The sequence below is a fragment of the Haliaeetus leucocephalus genome, unplaced genomic scaffold (genome assembly GCF_000737465.1).
Source record: "Haliaeetus leucocephalus isolate CR32 unplaced genomic scaffold, Haliaeetus_leucocephalus-4.0 Scaffold964, whole genome shotgun sequence".
Classification (NCBI taxonomy): Eukaryota; Metazoa; Chordata; class Aves; order Accipitriformes; family Accipitridae; genus Haliaeetus; species Haliaeetus leucocephalus.
Genome location: NW_010973400.1, coordinates 3,779,971 through 3,802,721, shown reverse-complemented (window position 1 = coordinate 3,802,721; position 22,751 = coordinate 3,779,971). Strand labels below are relative to the sequence as shown.

General features: G+C 49.8%; 1 protein-coding gene across 1 annotated transcript in view; it reads right to left on the bottom strand.

Moving 5' to 3' along the window:
- Positions 1 to 6,549: 6,549 nt before the first annotated feature.
- Positions 6,550 to 22,751, bottom strand: part of TNFRSF21 (tumor necrosis factor receptor superfamily, member 21) — a gene marked incomplete at its 5' end in the record, with an annotated part of 28,986 nt that continues 12,784 nt past the window's right edge. Inside the window, 4 exons of the mRNA XM_010584309.1 lie at positions 6,550 to 7,990; positions 8,881 to 9,100; positions 11,413 to 11,466; positions 18,002 to 18,267. Of these exons, the coding sequence (XP_010582611.1) occupies positions 7,761 to 7,990; positions 8,881 to 9,100; positions 11,413 to 11,466; positions 18,002 to 18,267 (770 nt within the window). The remainder of the gene's footprint in view (positions 7,991 to 8,880; positions 9,101 to 11,412; positions 11,467 to 18,001; positions 18,268 to 22,751) is intronic.

Genomic DNA, 22,751 nt, shown 5'->3' with positions numbered 1-22,751 from the left:
CATCTGTTGTGGGAAGGGAGCAGACAGGTGAAGCTGGTGTTGCTGCCAAGGGTTCCTGAGGGCTTGGAGCAGAAACGGGGTAGCAGGAGGACAGAGGTATAAGGGCATGTTGGCCCATCTCTGCTGAGCACTGCAAAGCTCAAGGGCTTGCGGTATGATGCAACAACCGTGCCAGAAATACCCACAGCTGCCAAAACAGGCAGGTCCTCCACTGTCCCCCCAGGTCCCTCAGCTCCCAACCACGCCAGCAAGCAAGCAGGCAGTGATCTGTGGTTTTAGAGCCTTAAACTGGCTCAGCCAAAGATGTGATGGAAATGAGAACTGGGGCAAGAAGAAGGCTGGGGCCTTCAGGTGGGCAAGGGGTGGAGGGGGAGGCAGAGCAAACCTTCACCGTATGCGTGTGGAGTATCGCCACAGATCTGCACCTAACAGACTGTGTGAGATGGCAAAACGGTGCTCCACGGGGTCCAAAAGAAGGCAAGCTGGCACGGTCTGGCCACGTCCACACCAGTTGACTCTTTTAGTCATCCTAGATGGGGTGGCCACATTCAGGCTGCTGCCTGGAGTGGTCTGTGGCCAGACAGAGCTCCAGCGTCGTGCCTGGGAATTCCTGGGAAGCCCAGGCTGTGCCCAGGACCGCTCCAACAACACTGAGTTTCATGCAGGGGACCCTTCCCTGAGACTGTTTCGTGTGCTGGGATACATAAACCTGGTTCTCTCATAGCAAAAGTGGGGGGAAAAAAGGAAAATTCTGCCTTTTCTGTGGATGGTTGCATAAAGAAGATGTGGGGTCTCCACCCCTTGAGATGCTCAAAACTCAACTGAGCACAGCCTTGAGCAACCTGATCTCAGTCTGAGAGTAGATTCAATTTTGAAGCTGTCCCTGCATTGAAAAGGGGGCTGCACCAGGTGATTTTAAAAGGTCCCTTCCAGCTTCAGTTAATGTTATGGTTCTAAATTATCCAATGATCCTGAAGTATGAGTAAACCTTGACCTGGAGATGGAGCTGCTTTATGGGTTTACACCAGCTTCACCACCACTTCTCATTCCACCTGCGGCTCCATGGTCTAGTCCAGGCTGTTCCAGGGTACCCACACAGCTTGTCTTGGCACCGCGGAGGTGAACCACACCATGGAGGTGGAGTGGTACACCAGGAGCAGGAGGTCCTTTGGCTGGTTTTGCCATCTCAGTCACTGTGTTGTGAAACTACTGCTTTGGAAAATGCCTTCCAGAAACACCCCTCTCAGATAGAGCTGCTCGCCTCTTCCTAAATCCCATTAACTGCTTAATTGGAAAATGCTTTTATTCTGCAGGGCACAAATCTCACATGCCAGTGCTCTGCCCAAGGTGTACAGCCATTTTGCTGCCCAGAGGATCCAGACAGTTTTGGGGAAAGCCCAAGGCAGCAACTAGGTTTGGGTTGCACCTTTTGTGCTATTGGCATTCCAGCAAAATGTGATCCTGATATTTAGCAGAGCACTCTGGATAAAAATCAGTCACACAGTGAAGCTCTTTGAAAGAAACACAAGCTCACTGCTGATGTCCAAGCTGGTAGGTAGGAATCCAGAGAAAGCTGTCTTCAAGGAAGGTGCAAATGCTTTCTGCTGCCTTGTAGTAATGCTCAAGAGTCAAATAATTTTAAATAAGAAGGAAAGAAAAAAAGCTTCATTACTTTTATGTTACATTTGCACTGTGACTTACAGGACCATAGATAACTGGGATTGGAAAGGACCTCATGGGTCTCCAGCCCAACCTCCTGCTCAAGCAGGGCCAGCTCTGGGGTCAGACCAAGTTGCTCATGGCTTTATCTGGTCACAACTTCTTCCTTTGACCTGCTCCACTGTCCTCAGGGTGGAAAAGTTTCTCCTTACACCCACCTCTCTTGTTTCAACTTAGGGCCTCCATACAGTTTAATAAAGACCCCAAAGTCCTGATGGACAACCTCAACCCCCTCCAGACCTACTACTGAAGAGGAAGGGAAGAAAACAAGACAACATGCCTGATTTTTACAGTGAAACAGAAGTCTTTCATCTTGGACCCAACGTGTTTTGAGGTTAGGGATGAGTTTTGAGCTGAGGAATGACGTTTCCAACAATAAAAAGGACATTTTCCCCTCCTGGCGCTGAAGGTGGATCCATGGACCTGCAAGGGTAGAAGATTGCCAGAGGAAAACAAGAAGACACCTGGCATGGACATTATTGAGTCACCTCCCTTGGTCTAAGGAGGACCTAAATGTACATCTCCCCCATCCTCCCCTGTGGTTTAACCACCCACTTTTTATACAAAAATTTGGGCAGGAGCCCCGCCTGGCTCAGCTCCCCATCAAGACCTGCTGCCGCTGACCAAGTTGCTCCTGCCTGTGCCAGGCAGTTTATTCCCAATGTTAGGACTAAAAAAGGTCAATCCTAAGACTCTTCTCCACCTCCACACCTTTCCCAGCCATTCCCAGGGTGAGGTCCCCAGGTTCGGGACTGATGCGTATCCAGGGAAGAAAAACCCAAAGGGAAAATGCCATAATTTTGCATTTCTGTCTGTAAATTACCCACTGTGAGTTTACGTGGGAGTTAGCAAGATTTCGGTCATGCCCTAAGTAAAAGATTTTCTTCTTTAGCATCGGGAAAATAATAATAATAAAAAACCCAAAAAAGGAATAAAGAAAAATTAAAAAGAAATTTTTAAAAAAATTAAAAAGAAAAAACTCGCAGGGTTGCAACATTTTATAAACTTATGTTTTTCCTCCCCAAAAATATCAGAGGAAAGACTAGATTCTGACTTTGAATTAGATCACTACTGTGGGTTAATCACACAGCCAAAGCAAATCTGAGAAGCAGAGAGAGGAACACCTCTAACATCACTTAACTGACTTCAGAGTCAGATACTCCAAGAGCATTTTAGGCACCTAAAGAACAGAGATGAGAACCTCACCTGGCTGTAACAACACCTAAACCTGCAGAAAGGTTGATGCAAGTTTAGGAAATCCCACAAAGTCACTGCCCGAGTTGCTGGCCAGCATCTTCATCAACAGCTGATCCAATGTTATTCAGATGCTTCTGGTTTAATTTTGTGGGGTTTTTTTCCTTTTTTCTGGATTATATTGGTTAAGAAAATGCTTGAGAAAGGGAGGGAAGCTGGAAGGGAAAATTAAATTACAGCAGTAGGAAGGAAAATGTAAACCTCAAATGCTCACACAGTGAAGAAGCAGCTGTGTCCTAAAGGCTGGTTTGATAAACACGTCAGGGGGTGCCACCGCTAGACGTGTACTCGATGAATACATAAATGACAGCTCTTCTTATTTCTCCTCCATCTTCCCATTTCCTACCAGTTGCCCTGGAAACTTCCCTGTCGCGGTACTCACGGGAGCAAAGTCCAAGAGAAGAAAACCAGCTGCAAAGCCCTCGTGACTTAAAAGCTCACAGCCAAGCGATGCTAGAGGAGGATTTGGGCGTGAGCCGTCCCTGTGCCGACCTGCCTCCATCCCATCCCTGCAGCCCTGGGGATGGGCATGGGCCCCCCAATATCCCCTGCATCCCACGCCGACCCCACGGGGCATCCTCGGGCGGCATCGCCACCCATCTCCCCGCAGGTTATTCACACGAAGGCTGCGCGGATTCCTCCTCCGCAGAGACTGTGTTGCAATTCACCGACAATTAGCTGATGTAAAAGGAGCTGGAGGGCTGAATAACCTCCCAGAAGACCCCGGGTGCTTTTCCAACCGGGGATGCAAGCAATCACAGCCGGAGGGTTGCAATTAATTCCCCATTAGGATAAAATCCAATTAGGCTGGGGTAGGAGGAAAGTGCACCAGATGCTTTGTTCTTCTGCAGGGAGCACCTGCAATTCATGGAGAAAAAAGAAGACAAGAGAATGAAAAAAAATTCCAAACCTCATTTGCACCGGAGGAATTAAAAGACCCTGGAACAGCAGAGCCATCCAGTCCGGAGTATGCCAGGCCACGCTGGAGGCATCTTGGGAGGGTTTTGTCCCAGCAAACACTGTGACCTTGGGGGAAGATGCAATTTTCACACCTCAAGTCCAAGCCCACAGCAAGCAGGACTGGAGCAGCTGATCTTCCATGTGACCTACACGAAAAATTTTGGTCTCTGCTCTGATGCCAGATGCCCACAGCAGGTAGAGGAGGGGAGCACGGCTGCACTCGTCTTCCCTTCTGTCCCCTCTGGTTTCACAGGCTCCACCATCCAGGACTGCCACCCCAGCACCCAGATCTCCCCTCCTCCTGCTGTCCCCAGGTGGAAGACAGCACGCAAGGAGCAAACACTGCGACTGAGCGAGCCAGGGGACAAAGCAAAACTGCGCATTTTAAACCCCCGCCTCTCGCCTACAATGCACCCTTGAGTGCGTTTTTATGCATATTTTGCATAAAATGCAAAATACGTTTTTATGCATACTATTATGTGTTTATAAAGGTCTTTATATTCGCAGCTTTACCTTGCTAAACCCATTTAGCCAAAAACTTCACCCATCTTGAGTTGCACGCCAGAACCGGCCTTGCAGCATGCAAGTTTGTGCATTGCCCACGATGCCCCAAATAAGCCACGTACGAGGACAAGGACAGTCTCTCCCCACTGTGCAGTTATGCCTCCCCGTCACGAACCCATCAATCCTACCTGCCCGCTTTATTTTCTTAAGGTGTAAAAGAGGTGGCTCAGAGGAAGGGTGGGGGCACGGGGCTTGTGGCTCCTCACACCTCCCACGCTGCCAGGAAATACCCTGCCTCTACGTGTGGCTCAGCTGCTCTCAGACATTTCCCCTGCACACCCCCAGATACATAGAATATTTTTATATATATAATACACATATATAAATACATACTAAAATAATTTTTAAATGTGTAAATATATAAATAACATAATATAGAAAAATATTTATGTAGTATATATTGAATACATATAATAAATAAATATATTGCACACACATACACATACGGCAAAGGGCTGCTTAGAGGGCACAGCTCAGAAATAGGAGATGATGGAGCCAGGGACAAGACCAACATCCAGGCGCGAGCAAAAGAGGGAATGATGCTGGAAGCATCCACAGCACAGATAGGGCCAAGGATTGCCCAAATCCTGGCCTGCCCCATCGCCTGTCACCAAGATGAGTTAAATACATCCCAACAGCCCAGGGACCCACCTGCGCCCACTTTTACAGCTTCCTCGGCCAGGAGATGCTGAGGAGGCACAAGGCACCTCCACGACATGCCCACGCTGAGGCGTTTCTTCAGCTGGCCGCTAAATCCTCTTCCCAAGACTTTTTTTTTTTTGCTTTACCTTCAAACCCCATCAGAAAACACGAGTGGCTGCCGGGATGGGAAGCGGAGCTGTGGGATGGGGCCAGCGGTGCCCTGGGAGGGTGGCACGATGGCTCTGGTGCTTCCACCCATAGGTTTACCTGGGAGAACCTGGACCACCAGAAAAGGACAAATCCCCAATTTCCTAGCTAGACTCACCCTGAGAGCCTGCTAAGGACAATTTAAAGCTGGTGGTTTGTGCTTGCCCTAAGCTATTGATTGAGCCCACGATTGCACGCCTTCCCTGCCCTTGTCCGTTCTTGCCCAGGCATATCGACAGCAACCACCGCCGCTCCCAACACAGAGATTAAAAAGAAAACCCGCTTGCCAACAAGGTGGTATTAGGCTCCACCTCAAATTACTGCTTTTAGCAACCTGGTGCATGGCAGGCACACCAGCCACGCTCACTATTTCTTTGTGATGCTTTGAAGACATATTGCAGCCACCAAGAGCTCAATGCTTCATTGCCAGTGAGGGGAAAAACCCCACCCCAGCGCTCCCAGTAAAGGCTCTTGCTATTTTGCACTGTACTTCACCTGCCCGTGTGTTGAAAAGTTTTAATCCTGTACCTACATATGGTCCTGTAACAGCAATTTTCAGTGCCAGCCAGAAGGAAAACACAGTACCCTAGTTAACAGAAAACACTCCGGAGCTAAGTATACAAAATGACAGTGTAATAAACCAGAAGCATTTGTCCCATTAGGGTTTCCATTTGTAGACAGAATAACAAGGGATGAGTTATTTGGAAGTGGAGATTTTAAGGACATTGGTCATGTAACAGGGCAAGAGAAATGCTGTGACTGCAAGACCTTCGCTCAGGAGTGACTCAGCACAGCAGCTGCATCCTGGAAAATTAATACTTCAGCCCCCTCAAAATGCTTGCAAAGCCTTTGAGAGCTTGCAAAAACCAACCCTGGAAGCCCCATCAGCCATCTGATCTGCTCACGGCTACAGGGATTAACACCCGTCCCCCACCCTGGCTCCATGTGGGGACCTGCCCCACAGGGAAGCATCCCCCCCCCGGCTGCAGAGAGCTCCAGCAGTGACTGTGGGGACTCGAGCCAGTGCTGTCAATGGAAAGCAGCCACATTTTAGCCTCAGAGCTACAGGAGACAACCCCCTCGCCACCCCCAAACCCCAAAATCTCCCTCTTCACCCCGCCACGGGCACCCTGAGCAGCCCCTGCTCCAACCCAGGTGTCCCCGAGCGGAGGCAGGCGTTAAGGAGGTTAATGCAGAATCATGTCAAGTAACAAACACCTAGTATTTATTAATAAATTAGTACACTGGAAGGCAATTTTTCAATTCATTCCCCTCTTCCCCCACTCCCACCCCTTCCCACGGGCCGGCACACGCCACCCTCGTATCATGATTTCTTCAAATTGAGCGTAGTACAGACTGTTCATTACGGGAGCATAATAGTTGCAAATATAATCAGACAGACTTCTTACGATGCAGCTTTTTTTCCCCCCACCCCCCCAACCTCTTTTCTTTTAATAAAAAGTGAAGTGTGATTTGAAGAGACTATTAAGACCGGGCAAGGTCTTTGGAGAACCTATCGGCCACGTCTGTATAAAAAACAAGAGACACGAGTGTAAAAGCATAGCTTGGTTTAAGTCTTACACCACGAGGAGAGCAGGACCACCGGCGGCCGCCTTCACCTCCCCACGTCCAGCACCGGCTCCCTTCGGGGCCCCCGCCGTTCCCACAAGCGGCAAGGCAACATAACTCCTTACATTCGACTGAAGGCAAAGGACCTTTTCATCACCTCGAACGTTGGTGGGACTGACCCTTTTCTCTGCGTTTCAAGCGCTTCTGCTTTAGCTTATAGGAGCGCGATGCATTGTCCGGGTGAAAACCATACAATAAATAACAGTGCTAGTAAAATCTCAGCAATGGATATGAGCTATACAATAGTACATTAAAAAAAAAAAAAGTCAGCTCGAGTGGGAAGCTTAGCTGCTTTAAGAGACGGTAACCAGCAACGATTGGGGTTTTTTTTGCGTGTTTTTGCCATTCACCGCTCCAAGGCGAAGGGAAGTGGTGGGAGACGGTCACTCCGAGCGACAGCTTTGACAGAAGATGTGGGTTACAGAGCAATCCCCGATTTGATGTGTTAAATTACACCAGATTTGTGGTCTTTTAGTTTGTTAACTGCATTTTTTTTTTTAAATTTTTTTTTTTTAAAGTGCATCGACTGATCTGATTGGAATGAGAACAAGGAGAAGAGATGCTCGGGAAAGGGGCAGAGGGTGCAAAGACTTGGACTGAGCAATAGAGTTAAGGTGGAGGGGTGCAACACTGGCAAACTGCCCCCCCTCCAGAAACCAAGGACACCTCAACGAAAATACTGGCCATATATTCTACAACAAAACCTGCCTGCATATTGTCGGTCATCTTAACGAGTGCCAAGCTAGCTCTAGCAGATATTCGGAGAGTGCGTGGTGACCCAGTGCCTACAGTAAGTCGGGAAGGTGGCTATAGACAGAGTCCAGGAGGGTCTGGCTGGCTTCCTGGCTCTTGACTCCAGCGATCTCAAATAGCCTGTCCAGCTTGTCTTCAGCCTGCGGGATCTCCTCTATCACGTGGAGCTCCTCGGGGTTGAGGATGTGCAGCATGTCGTCGAAGATGGGCTGCAGGTCGCACGGGTCCAAACGCACCTGGCGCAGGACGGTGTCCTTCTTTTCTGCAGGAGGAAAGGAGAAGGTGGTCAAGAAAGCCCTCGAGAAACCTCTGCTAACCAGGGCTTGCTCTCCTTAGAGAGCTCGGTCCATGCCCTGGTGCCACCTCTGGAGAGGGACACACCACCAGGAGAATCGAGGGAAAAGGTGGAGGGTGATGAGCAATGGGGAGGGGAGAAAATGGAGAAGCCAGCGCTGCTGAGGCACCTAATTCAGGATCCCACTAGAGCAAATACAGCATTTATAAATGCTGAATGGCCAATGTGGAAAAGTGAAGGCAGGAGGGGAGCCAAAAAAGCTGAATTCTGCTCTTTTGAGTTGTTTTCATTGGGTCAGCTTCATTTCCGCACCCAAGTATAAATTTGGTAGGTTGACTGAGCTCAGTGTTTCACCTTCATCAGAAGTTAAAGATGAAATGCAGCAACTTAAATGCAGTAAATTAAACCCCCTCAAAAAAGGGGGGTGACTAACGGTGATTTAGATCTCAAGTCACATGCTGCAGCAAGCAGGACCAAGGGTGGAAAAAAAAAATTCAATCTTGAAATGACATTTTTCTGGTTCACCTCGTGCAGTAACACACAGGCCAACGCAACAGCCAAAACTCAGGAGAAACCCCCTCAAACATCCGGGGATGCTACAACTTCTCTGGCAGCACTTCAAAGAGTTAAAAGTCTTTAAAGGTGTTTTCCCTTCTCAAATCTGTATCATCTTTGCTAACAGGATATTCTGGTCTGGAATGAGGATGTGATAAACATATCCTGGAGAGCCAGTTTTCCCAGTTATTTACTTTAACAGTATCACGTTGGGCAGCTCTGCCACGTGTGCTGACCGCAGGGGACACACAGTGGCATCCCTTTGGTCCTCCCGTTCCCCGCCCCAGGCTGATTTTTGGTACCTTTGGTAATAAAAGAGCCTGTCCGGCTGAGCGCGGAGGAGCCGCTGGAGGTCGAGTCGCACCGCAGGAGGGGCTCTGCTTCGTCGACGAAGAAGCATTTCTTCTCCGAAGGCGAGGGCTCCACGGTGAGGACGGCCGCCTCGGGGGGCTTGGGGCTGGGGCTGGGCGCGGGGCTGAGCGGGCTGGGGCTCACCGGCAGCGCCAGTCTGTCAGCTTCCAGCTTTGGGGGAAAGAAAGAGAAGGAAAATTAACTCAGAGGGATGCTACGCCATGGGCTCGCGCTCAAAACCACCTGCATCCCAGCTTTCAACACACCCCAGCCCACCCTTGGCAAGTGGTCCCTGCATTTGGGTGGCCTCCTCCTCCCAGGGGACCTGCTGATCCAGAACAGGCACCGGGGGTAACCCGGGGGGGACATCAGCGCTGGCATTTGGCACGTCAGCACTCAACGGGCAGGAGGGGTAACGCAACCCACGCTCTTGGTAGGAGCAACCGCAGCACCAGGACGGTGCATGCAACCGCAGCAGAGCATTTTAATTTGGTTTTCCTTCTCGCTCTGGGTTTATTAAAGCCCAAAGAGCAGCTCTTGGGGGCAACAAGTGATGATGCCCAAGCAGGTAAGGTCGCCCAAGAAACCTGCTCCATAGCTATTGTTTGCTAAAAGCAAGGCACAGCCCAGCTCCATGCCTCCAACCAGTGCCGAGGCTTCAGGGAGAGAGCTGCGAGACCCCTCGGGGATCTCCACTGCAGCACACTCCTGTGACCAGCTACGCTGGTAACGTTTTGAGTTAATGATTTATTTGCCCTCATGAGCACCCCATTAAAGCATGATGCAGAAAATCCATCCCACGAGGCTCCAAGTTCAGGACTGGGAAGGACAAGCAGGGGTTGGCATTGACCACAGCGTCACCCAAGTGCCTTTGCTTTTTGCTGCCCTGATGCGAGCCAAGGGCAAACGTTTGGCTCCGCGGTCCCGAAGACACAGGGAACAGCAAGCACTGCTGGGACATGCTGTGCTGGGAAGCCGGCGTAAACCTACTTCCTAATTTGACTGTGCTCTGCATCTTCCTTCTTGCATCTCCTTCCTACCCCCGTGGCAGCAGCCAACATTATCTACCCTCCTCCACCTCTCAGCATCCCCTTGGTGTGCAAATCTCAAGCAGAGCATTTCTGGTTCCCATTCCCTGCAGGGACGAGAGGCTCAGGGCAGCATCCCCACATCCCTGGCTAGCAGCTTGGGCACCTCTGCAGGTCCCCAGGTCCCCCCAAGCAAGTCGCTTTAAGGACCATCTAATATTTAACTTTTTCCCAAACCCCTCATCCCTGCTTGACCTGCCACAGAGCAGAATTGCAAGGCTTGTCCACATGCAACCTACTCTCCCAACAACATTTCACAACCCTGTTTTCTCCTTCTACAGAGGGAAGACCAGGCTATTCCTGCTAACACGCTTTTACTTACTACCCAGGGATTAAAATGCAAAATTTGGATTAAAGGCTGTGGGACAGGGAGCTGCTGAGCCACCTCCGCACCAGCATGGATGTGCCTGCGCATTCCTCATCCGTGTCGAGGAATTTGCCACCCACAAATCACATGTCTGCTGAGACGCCCATTAGTTCACATTAAATTAACATTGAAGCCTGTCCCTGGTAGAATAGAAGTTTGGGGGTTTTTTTTTTTTCTTCCCCATTGAAAATAAACAGGGGACGATTTGTTCTAGCTCAGCATGTTACGCAATAGGCATGTTAAAAATAAAAGTCAGCTTTAATTTTTAATTAAAAGAATCTGCCTTCTCCTCTGAAACTCCCTTTCCACTACAGCTCATCGACAAGAATCAGCCTATTGCCTATTGGGGAAAAGCAAGGGAAGGACCAGAACAGCAACTGGCCACTTTCCAAATTGCAACATGCTCCGGTTTCCCCTTTAAAAAAATAACAAACAGGCTTTAGGGGTTAGTTTTTCCTCGTGCAACTCATCTATTTAATATCCAGCCACAAACCCACCTCCCGATTTCCAAAAAGGAGCCCGACGGCCAAGGAACAATTGCAGGGAGGGCACGGAGCAGCCGGCTGCCCCAGCTCTGCCTTCCCAGCAGAGGGGAAAAACCCTTCCCAGAAGCGAGTCATTTAGAGTTTAATTAAACAGCTGCTAAAGCAGCTGAGGTTATTTGACTGTAGGCATCCCGGGAGCCCAAAGCTTTCCAAATAGCTGAACGGTTGCAAGCTTGAGGCAAAGCAAACAGGATGCTTGGATGAGTGTTAATGTTTAAACCGCGGGAAGAAAGCGAGTACGAGGGTTTTGAAAGGCCGGGGAAAGCAAAAGGTTGTTGCGAGGTGAAGCCTGTGGAATAGGTGTAAAAATACACCATTCATAGTCCACGCCATGACTCACTTGCTCGAAACCACCTTGGCCGCTCCTGTTTTTAAGAACAGCAGTGCTCAAGCGAAACCAAGCTCTGACTGGAAGGAAGAAAAAAAAACCCAAACCAACCCTCTGAAGCTCTTTTGCCTTTGCAGAGCCACGGCATTTCTCACCTTTCCGTCATCATTGCAGGGGTCCTGCGCTTGCCACTGAGGCTGCATTTGCACCTGCACAGACAAACACATGGGAGACTGTTAGATACACGGTCCTGCCTGAAAACCAAAGGCGCCGCGGCAGCTTTGATGCATCAGCAGCCTCCTGCGACCGGTCAGTCGTACCGAGGCACTCTGCCAATTTTTTTTTTTTTTCCTAAGCACTGCAGCAAGAGATTTGCAATGCCAAAAAAAAAAAAAAAAATCCTAAAAGCTCCTGTGTGCTTCCAGCCCTTTAGGATGCGGCTCAAGCACCGACATCCTCTTGGATCCCAGTGCCTCTGGGAGGATGCTCTAAGCAGCTCAGGGTGTCTGAAGGTCCTTCCTAAAAGGAAGAAAAGGGGACAGAAGGGGGTGGGTGCAGAAGATGACATAGGCTTGGCTTTGTTTTCTTTTCACAGCTGCTCCCAACAGCTCTGCTTGAACTGGTTGGTCCCATTTTCTGCCTTTGTTTTACTGTACCGCAATAAAAGCTCAACTTGGACGAACAGAAACTGCAGCTGCTGTGCTAATGTTAGGAAGGAGCAGTCATAGGCACTAAAAAAACCCAAACCCTCCCTTAGGCAACGCTTCCCTGTAATTCCTCCTGCAGGTGGTAATAAAAGCTGGTGGCAGGTTTGCTGCTGCTGAGGGTGGCTGTGCCCCCTCCTGGGGTGGGGGGGGGGATAAATTTAGCACCGAGGTGGCCATTTCCCGGATTCCCTGCCAAAAGATGACACCCAGCTGACACCAGCCCTATTCCCAGGTCTGTTAAGCCTCCGTAGGGGATGTAGGAGAAGAAACCCCAGCACACGGGGCAGGGTGGGCTGGGCAGCAGCCCCACACGGGCGATGCTGCAGATGCAGCGAGGGATGCTCTCGCTGTGGTCCCCATGGGCGTAGGGGGGATCCGCTCAGACGAGCGGCTTCATGCTGCACGTGGTGTTCGGGGGTCTGCCTTTGGGGCAGACCAGACCTTGGAAGGTGAAACACCACTGGGTAGGCCACAAGGTCTCATCGGAGTGGCAGAGAGATGCGGCGACGGGGAGCAGGCGCTGCAAAGCAGAAGGCAAGCCCTTCGCCAGGATGGGAAGGGCACGAGGGTGCTCAGCACCCTGGGGTGGGGAAGAGCCCAAATGTCCTCTTCATGTCCTTCACCTCACTGGCCAGGTTTCAGAAGAGCACCCGACATCACCTCTGCGGTGGAGCCGGCATCCCTCAACACAAGGCAGCCCTGCAGAAGAGCTACTCGTGTCAAGCCTGACGCGACCCAGGACAGGCAACGCTGGGTCTGGGGAGGGTTTAGACGCCAAGACCAAAATGCAGCCCTCCATGGAGGAAGCAGCTCCTCCCCACTGGCCCCAGCCATTCACGGGCCAAGTGCTTCTCCAAGCAGAAGATGGTGTCTCCGTGAGAGCTCCTGGTGGCTTCTCCTTTCTATGGATTTGCCCACCCACTTTTTCAACTCAAGCCACGATGAAGAGTCGATGAAGCCGTGATGAAGAGTTTTCAAACTCAATTAGAGGTTGAATAAGTCAGTGCCGAGCTCGGCTTGTTATGACCTCGCCATCTTCTAGTTTCATCTTACACTCCCAAGCCCATTATACTGCAAATACACAGACCCAAGGAGATGTGGCTACCACAGCAGGAAAACCTCAAATATAACTGCATCTCCTATAAAGTTTGTATTTTTGTGTTTATATTATTTATATTACTTTATAAATTATTAAACCTTTGTGTATTGCACATTCTCCAGCCTGGTTCAAACCCAACCTCGGTTTGCTGAAAAATCAACTCATGGTTTAGAGTAAGCCTGAAGGAAAACAGTGATGCCCACTCCAGCAAAACCCAACCAGCCTTACCCCTTCTGCAGAGCCCCGGCCACTTTATCCCACAGCTTTGTGCCTCAAATAAAACCTGATGCAAGTCCAGAAGGAAAAACTGCACGCAATTTGGGTTTTTTTCCTGGCTGCCTGGGCACTTCCCAGCCCTCGGACCACAGCCCCTCAGCCGGGTAACCCATCCAACAACTTCACCCTCGCTCCACCGCTGACACGCGAGGTTAACGCAGCACAAAGTTAATTGCTAATTACTGGGTCCAGCCTGGTTCTGCTTTGCCAAAAGAGGAAACCCAGGGGATGGGCAGGAGCTCTTGGGGACTAGATTTGGGGAACACTGCTCCAGGCTCTGCACCCTCACCCCTGGGTTTCGACCTGCAAAAGAGGAATAAAAGAAGCCACAAGGCGCTGCCACAGCCACATGCCTCGACACGGGGCTGCTTTCACATCCTCTTCCCTTCTGGCACCCCCCGAAAATCCCACAGTTTAACCTCACACCACACCCAGCCCTGACATATCTGCTGATTCATGGGATTATCCGCAGCATGCGATTATCCACAGACCTAAATCTCGTTGGGCTTGGGGCTGCAGCCTCCCCCTCTCCATTTTCAACATCTCCCTTATTAATTTATTATTTTTTCTAAGCTTTGCTGAGGCTGCGCTGCTGAATGCCCTGAGCAAGGCTGTCTGCTTCCCCTCCATCCATTCCCTGAAATATTTCAGCTGAGGCCAGCAGAGCCATAAATAAGGAGATAAGAGCTTAAAGCATTGCTCACGGTAGCCAAGGTGGCCAGCTGTGCCAGCAATGCCCCAGGCCAGCCCAGGCGAGCACTGACACCCCTTGGTATCTGCAAAATGCTGTCAGGCACCCCAAAAAAATCCCATTACCCAGTGCCTGCGCTACACTGAAATTTTTCCAATTTAACCCCCAAAATGGGGAATTGCAATTTGCTGGGACAGCAGTGGAAAACCTCTCCCTTTCTCCCCCCCTCTCTATCCCCTATTTTTGTAGTTGTCAGCACCACTAATTTAGGGTGTGCCTCTGCTCGCTAAACAGTGCCCGGGCTCGCATGCCGCTGCCCGGCAAGCCTGCCTGCAAGGGGAAAAATTCTGCAAACCTCAAGCTGGAGAAGCATTCACAGCCAGGGCCAACCTTTAACAGGAGCCCTGCGAGTTAAACGCACCCCAAAAAACCTTCCCAGACCTGCTGCACACTCCATATTTTCTGGATCAGCTGCAAAAAAACGCTAGCAAAGCGATTCAGAGGGCTAATCTCGTTTTAACCTAAATTCATTCAGTGCGATGCAAAACCAGCATAATCTCCCGCAGCTAAAAAAGCCGGCGAGTCTTCAGTGGAGCTGTTCCCTACCCGAAGGAAAATGTTCCTGCCACATACCGTAACGCTCCAGAGACTCCCATTAATTCTCCTGTTCCTATCGGGGGTTGTAAATATTTGGATTTCAGAGCTCGCAAGGCTGCTGAGAGAATGGGGCACTACAAGAAAGAGCAGCTTTCAGGTTTCACAGGCTGAAGCCAGATGCCAGATAAAGGATTTGGGACAAGAATACAATAGCTGGTGGGATGGTGAAGGGAGGCTGGCTAGGTTTAAGGTACTGATTTGCCGTCAGAGAGCTACATCATTCAATAATACAATTTTTCCTTATGAGTTGGGGGTGTTGGTGCTTTCTTATGACACAGGACCGTGGGGAGAGATGGGGAACCCCCCTTTTTCACCCAGGGATGTCGGGCAGGGCCAAAGGCATCACGGACAGCACAGCCACCCGTGCATCCCTCCCGGGCTCATGGAGGACACGCTGGCACGCATTAGAGGCTCACTGCTGGCTCGGGTCACCCCAAGGGCATCATGCCATTAGCTGTAGGGAGGATGCATGCATTTGCATTGCTTGACAGTCCTCACTCCCTCCACAGCACAAAACCTTCTTTTTATTATTTTTGGGGGGGGGTGTTTTTTGGTTGGGTTGGAGTTTTTTGGTTGGGTTGGAGTTTTTTGGTTGGGTTTTTTTTGTCTTTTTTTTTCCCCCCTCAAGACCATTTCTGCAGGGCTGGATGGTGGAGAGGTGCAGCGCAGCACCCATGCCTGTCACCAGCGGGGTGACCCGCTCCTTCAGATCAAACCGGTTTGGTACGGAGGGAAACTGCCTCGATTTGTCTGCGCTTGGACAGACAAATCACCGAGAGTCAAACTTGAATTAGCTCTAATTAAAGGCTTTCCAACCAGCAGATTTGCCTGCTCCCGGCATTGAGCAATCGGTTCCCCTGCCTGCTTGCGGTCTGGACCGCTGTGATGCAGCTCAGCCACCGGCACGAGGCTCCAGGGATTTGGTCTTCCTTGCACAAGCTGCTTCCCACAGCTTTCTGCGTCCCTCCCAGGGCTGTTCCATCGCCGCCGGCACCCACGGTGTGGGAGCCAGTACAGGGAGAGAAGGTAGACGGGTTACAGCAGGTAATACCTTGCAGAAACACAATGTGCTGCCATGCTGAACCTGCACCCCGGGGTGCTTTTGAGTTTTGACATCCCACGTGCTGCTTCAGCACAGCAACCGGTCCAGGACCTTCAGGGCAGAGGAATGGCCAACACCCAAGGTTGATCATGGGGGATGCTCATCTGAAAAAGCCTGATCACATACATGGGGGAAGAGGATGTGCCAGCTCAGGTGAATTTTTAAAAACACCTCCTTTGCTGAAATGAGCCCCATTTCTCATGTGGGCCCACCTGAGCCACCTGCTCAAAAGATCAGTGACCCAATTTTACCAATTTCTAGGAAAACAAGTGAAAGCCACGGGGGACCACCAGGCTCTCAGTGCTGCTGGATGCTGGGGAACACTACACACTGCTCTAAAAAACCAAAGAGAAATGTCTTGCAGGAGAGCTGGTCACAAGTCAAGAAGACTTGCATACAATTATCCATGAGATTTGGATCTGCCCATTCTCTGGAGCATCCGCTCACTGCATTTTCAGAGTTATGGGCATACGCAAGCCAACAGCTCATGGTTACTCCATCATTGGGAGTCCACCAGCCTGACAAGTCACCCAATAAACCCTGTTCCTGGAGCCACCACCTGCATTTTTGTGCTGTTTGAGAAGCACCGCCTGATAGTCTTGGCCGAAACAGCACAACGCTCAGGAGCATTGAGCACTGCACAGCCCAAGGCGTTGATGAACAAGCCCCACGTTTTATCTGATGTCCCAGCCCAGTGCTTTGCTGTAGTACTCAAAGTCAAAGCAGTAACTAGGAGGAGAGAGGGTCCTACCTGCTCCAGGAGAGCAAAAGGACAATGTGTCCTTCTGGGACACTGCACATACTGGAAACTTTAATTCACAAGTGCAAAACGACAATTTTCTCTGCCTCTTCTTTTCCTAACCATAGGTTTGCCTCAGGCTTTCAATTTTATTTTTTCCATCTCTGATATAAAAAAAAAATATCTTGGAGCATGGTAGGAAATGAGAAAGCTACGTGCTGCTTAATTACCAGGAGCTGGAAGGAAGAAAACAGCCACTGAATGGGAGCAGGAGCGATCGGGCAGCTGGCGAAAGGAAACCTATCCAAAATTTGGGCAGGATGCATGGGGCAATGCTTGGCAGGCACCTGACTTGGGGTCTCTCAAAAACACAAGCCCAGGACTCCTGCTAACACATTGAAACCTGTGATTTCACGCTATGGTTACGAGGGACCAAGATGTTTGGTACACTAAATGAAGCCACACGGGATACACAACATGGTGAAGAGACCACGGTCCCTCTTACAGCGGCAAGTTTGGGATGGTCAAAACAGGATTTGGAAATCCCCTGCCATGACAAGCATCCTGCCCCACAAGCTTTACTATACACGAAGGTCCACCTTGCCAGGTCTCCACCAAGTGTCAGAGAGGTTTGCAGGCATCCACTCATTCCCTTTTGGGTCTGGGTCACCAACTGGTTTAGGGGGAAGAGCCCTCCCTTGACCGCCCACACCTGCATCCATGTGTTGTCCCACTGGCTTCCACATTCAGAAGAAGCCTCATTCATCACCTTTACAAATACTTCCAGAAGACCACTGAACTATCAGAGCCAAAAAATCCAAAAGCACACTGACAGGTAAGGCAGGGGTAGCCAAAACAAACTGGAAAGGTCACCGAGGCACCTCCTGACAACTTACACCCGGCCGAGACCCTACTGCAGGATATTCTGCACCAATTTCTTTCTCCTCCCAAAATATGGGACAGGTTGTTTTAAGGCCAGAGCTGCCAAAGAAGGGCAAAAACTCTGGAGGACAGCACGCATGGACTCCCCCATGCCACCAGCCACCACCTTGGAGGAAGCAACTCTCTACTCCACAAGGGCAACTTTTAGTGCTCAAGGGTGCTTGGCCCCTCTCAAAGTCCTGGGCATTTAGTTATAACATTTAAGAGCAAGTTTAAAGGGAGATGTTTTTCCCTCCACGTCCCCAGCACAAGGGCTCAAGTACCAGCTCCTCCCGGCGACCTTCAGAGATAACGCGCAAACCACAACACGCGGGACTCAAGAGCCTGCCAAAACTTCAATAAGGTTTTTGGCAAACCGTGGCCAAGCTTTGCTCGAAAGCAACGTAAAGCTTAAATATAAGCCCCTGCGGAGCTCCGGGGGGGGGGGGGCGCGGAGTCCAACCGTTGGGCTATTCGCTAAGCTTGAGGCCACGGCCTGCCAAGACGCGCGCCGCGTCGGCCAAGAGCGCGCCGAGCCCAGCCCGCCATTACCGGCATGGTGTCCTCCATCAAGCCTCGGATCTTCTCCACCACGTCGTTGCGGCGGTGCTGGCGCAGGGCGCTGATGAGCTGGGCCAGGCTGGCCTCGGGCCCGCGGATGGTCCAGTGCTGCAAGGCGGCGTAGGCGCGCTCGTGGTCGGCGGCGTAGCCGTTGGAGAAGGCCGCCACCTCGCGCTCGCTGGCGTTGCACAGGAACTGGTAGATGTCCTTCCACTGGCTCCCCACCTGGGCCGCCACCAGCTTCAGGATGTCGATGCCTGAGGGGCAGAAGAGCTACAGGTGAGGCACGGGGGTCGGCAGCCTCCTGGGGCTGCGGGGCGAAGGTTTAGCAAAGCTTCTCCCCCATCCCCAAACAGCCGTGCTTTGCTTTTCCTTGGTTGGTCTTTTGTTTGGAGACAACATCATCATCATAATCAACATCATCATCATAATCATCATCATCATTATTATTATTATTAAAACCTTTCATGAGTCCAGGCTGCAAGGAGCTCCACAGACAACCAGCACCAATAACGTGCTCAACACCCGCCATGCAAATAAAGACTGATAGACCCGTAGGTTGCTCCAGTCAAGGCACACGTGCTCTAAAACGAACCACGTTAATTTAACTGTAAAATTTCCTGTGCTCTTCGGCACAGGAAAAAACCTGGTACTCAACCATCGCACGGCTGCAGGAACAGGGGAGATGGCACCGCGCTCGCCCGTCCACCTGCATCGCAGCCACTGCCTTGAACAGGAGCTGGATTAAGATGTGAGTCACCAAAGCACGTCTATCAAGATGAGTATTTCCATAACAGAGCACCTACGATCGCATTTAGAGCCGTTTCCAGTGCAGACGGCTGGGATGACTCCATTACAGGACGGGAGACCCTGCACCAGGGGAGCGCTGGGTGGATGAAGATCTGGTGAGGGACCTGAAGAGCAAAAAGGCAGAGCTTCCTCCAGAAAAGCCCTTGAGACATGTTGATTCAAGACAGCAAGGGCTTCCTCCCTTCAGCTTCGAGAGAAATGCAAAAAGCACATTCATCCTCGTGGCTACTAAGCGATCAGGAGTTAAACCTTCCAATAAAGCCACACCTCTTCCATAACAGCTAATTAACCTTGTTTTATCAAGCCGAACACTGCCTTGTTTTAAACCAGCACATGAAGCATAGGTGAGGTGCAGAGATAAGCGAGGTAAGCATACCTCGGGTTTCCTCGCGAGCCAGCGTGCCTCTGTCACTACAGGGACTACTCCTCCTTCCCTCAGCCACGTCAGCAAAAATAGCTGCTTATGGAGGAGTATCATAGCCACAGGGTCTTTCCTGCTGGCCTAAAATTTAACAATTTCTAACGCAGTTTAGACCAGACCTCACAACTGCACCTTCAGGTCACAGCCCTGATATAGCCAAATAGGTATAGACTTACATATATATAAAAATCAATATATAAACTATACAGCCTCATATAGATATATCAACAACTCTCTCTCTCTATATAAAAACAATATAGCCTGATATATATTTATATCTCTTTTTAATATATACGTGTGTATGTGTATATATACACAGATATATGATACAGATATTTTTATATATCTGATATAGATATTTTATGTGTGTACATATATACACCCTGACATTTTTATATATGTGTGTATAGATGTGTGTTTATACATATTTCTATATATCTATATATGATACAGATTTTTTATACACACACATAGAGAGATATATATAAAAAACTACAGAGCCTCAGAGATATTTTTGACCCAAATCCTCGCTATTAAAGCAAGCTTATCAAGACCTGCTATATATAGACTTTAGTTTTCACTTCTGAGCTAGATAATGTAGCCATGACCCCACGGTGCTCAGAGCATCTGCAGCCGGTGTGTGACCTGCTCTACAGCAGAAACACCAAAGCACAAACGGCATTTTGCATACCCCTACCTTCCTCCCACCGAAATCACCAAACCGCCCTCCCCGGCGGATTTACGGTGACGCGCGTGTGCTATCTCACATGGAGATGCAAGGGTTGGGGTTTCTCCTACCATAAAAGCTCAGCCCACCAGCCCAGTGCGGGGGATGCAGCCCCCCAAAAACCAAACCAGCCGCAGGGCTTGGTTTTAACTAGGGAGAGGTTCAGGAACGAGGGGGGGGGGGGAAAAGGGGTGGGGAAGACGCCTTCATTATTCAAAATAAGCCCAAGACAACGACAATGCTCCCCAGCATTAAGGAATAAGAAAAGGCTGTGAACACGCTATTGAGATTTATGATGAGGTTAATTATCTGAGGCACATAAATAGATGCTATCGCCCATTGCATTTCAACACAGTAGCAGGAATTAAGTCTGGTCTTGTTAACTATTCCTGTTACTCAGACGAAGGCCCAGCCGTCCTCAGTTCAAGGTGACACAGGTTGCCTGCAGGCTTCCAGGCAAATCCCAAATTCCTCTCCGTTGATGCTTTTGCATCCAGGCTGGCTGGCGGTCCTGCGCAGGAAGGACAGGCAGTCTGAGTCACGCCGGCAGCCAAGCCCTGCACCTTTGGATATCACACACCTGTGCCGTTAAGAAGCCCAAAAGCCAACTCGTGTTTGGAATCAGATTCTTTAAATCAGCAAACTCAACTGCTTTTGGCATAAAAGCAGCAAAACGCCAGGTTTATGCAGCTGACAATTTTATCACTCAAACGAGGGGGGAAAAAAAAATTAAAAAATCCCTGAATACCATGGTAGAAAAAGCTCTGCAAGGCTTATGCACCAAGGTAACGACAGCAATGCAAAGAGGGATGAGCAGGTCTGGTACTACCTACTATACATAGATATATAGAGATAACGACTTATGCACCGAGATATATGTAGTGCATAAGTCATTACATCAGTGCATAAATCTTGCAGAGCTTTTTCTACTCTCGTATTCAGGGATTATTATTTTTTCCTGGGTTGAGTGATATGTATAGATATATAGATAATGCTGCCCATTTTTATATATATATACACACACACATATATAAAATGAGCAGAGTTGAGTGCCCCCAGCAGCACTGCCCTGCAGTGAGACAAAACATTACAGCTGGGTGGAAGCTTTGCCCACACCCACTCCCACGCACATCAGTCATACAGAAGCATTAAAACATAATTTGCTGTTTTATGACCCCCACATAGCACATCTAGGCCTCCCAGGGAAGAAAAAACCCATATACTACCTACTCCCATCTACGTATTTAATGCTGATAAATCCTAGTATTTACAGCTGCTGTACTGCTGAGAAATGTTTTCAGCTGATCACAACTTGATTCGCACCCGTTTTACATGGTGGCACGACATTTACGTCCTGATGTTCTCACAAGATTTATGACACAAAGCACTCATGCTCCTACTGACATTTTCAAGTTTAGTATATTTAATCTCACCGTTCAATAAAGTGGCCCCATAAACATGTTTATATCCCTTGGCAATAATATCCCAGGGCACGAGAACACACCACGCAGCAGAGGACTTAATGGCGCGTAATAATCTTTGGAGAACAAATGTTCCATTAAAAACGAATTTGGAAATGTCTACCTTAATACTATAAGAACCTTAAACTCATTTTCTTGCAACTATTAAATGAATTTAAGCCCCATATGTTCGCTACATCCACCACAATATTGTGCAAACAAAACCCCAGAGAGATATGGAAGAGACACAGACGTGAGCACAGATTTGGCTCCAGTCAGTTAGAAAACTATTGCTCCCTCTGTTCTTGAAAAATAAGATTAAAACCATTACATGACAAGTTGTGGCTGCACGCTGCCAAGTATTACTGCTCAAGCCATTTACAGTAACTTAATTCACTTGTTCAAAACTAAAATAAAATGTTAATGCTTATAATGAGCTTACAGTCCTACTATTTCCATATTTCCAGAAGCCCTACAAGTTACTCTGCAGAGCACTAATAGTGCTGGAGCGTCCCGTTGGGATGGGAAGGTGCTCACCAGAGTGCACGGAGCAAAAAACCCCAGCTCCACCTTAGGTCCTGGGTCCTCCCCACCCACCGAACCGCGTGGACCTTCTCCCACCACGCTCATCCGCACGCCGAGGCTGGAGATGACGCTCAAAGCCCACCAGACCCCAGCAATCCCAAGTGAAACGGCTGAGCTCAGCGGGGACGGTGCTTAAACCCACCCATTTCACACTTCCCACGCGAGGCCGGTCACAGCCACGTCGGCGCGATGCTAAAGCTGCTCTGAGCTTGCAAATACCAGAGAACAGCCTGAGCCCTCCTCCTTTTTTAGCACGGGGAATGGGAACGGCTCGGGAGAGCTGCCACCACCCTGCTGCTAACGCAGGAGGCACCACCGCCCTCTCCATCATCACCATCACGGACCATCACCGTTCATCCCCCAGCTCTGCTTGTCTCAGACACTGGGATGGAAGAGCAGCCCCATGGCTGCATCCAGCAGGGCCGTCCCGGAGCAGGCAACGACGGCACGTGAAGGATCCAGGGCATCCACGCGTGTCTTGGGTACCGGGGCAGGTGGCATTTCAATTGCCATTATCTAAACATCACAATGATATGCGCAATGATCGACATCTAAAAATCGCTAAATGTTGTGATGGGCTACTCCATGTAACCGCCTAACATTTTAAGGCGGTGATAACCCCGGAGCAATGAAGAACTCCCCTTCAAGCCAGGACAAGACCGACGTGTCGTGCACAGGCAAAACACAAAGCCCAAGGGTGGATGTACACGCATGGGAACATGGGCGCAACCAGGCACG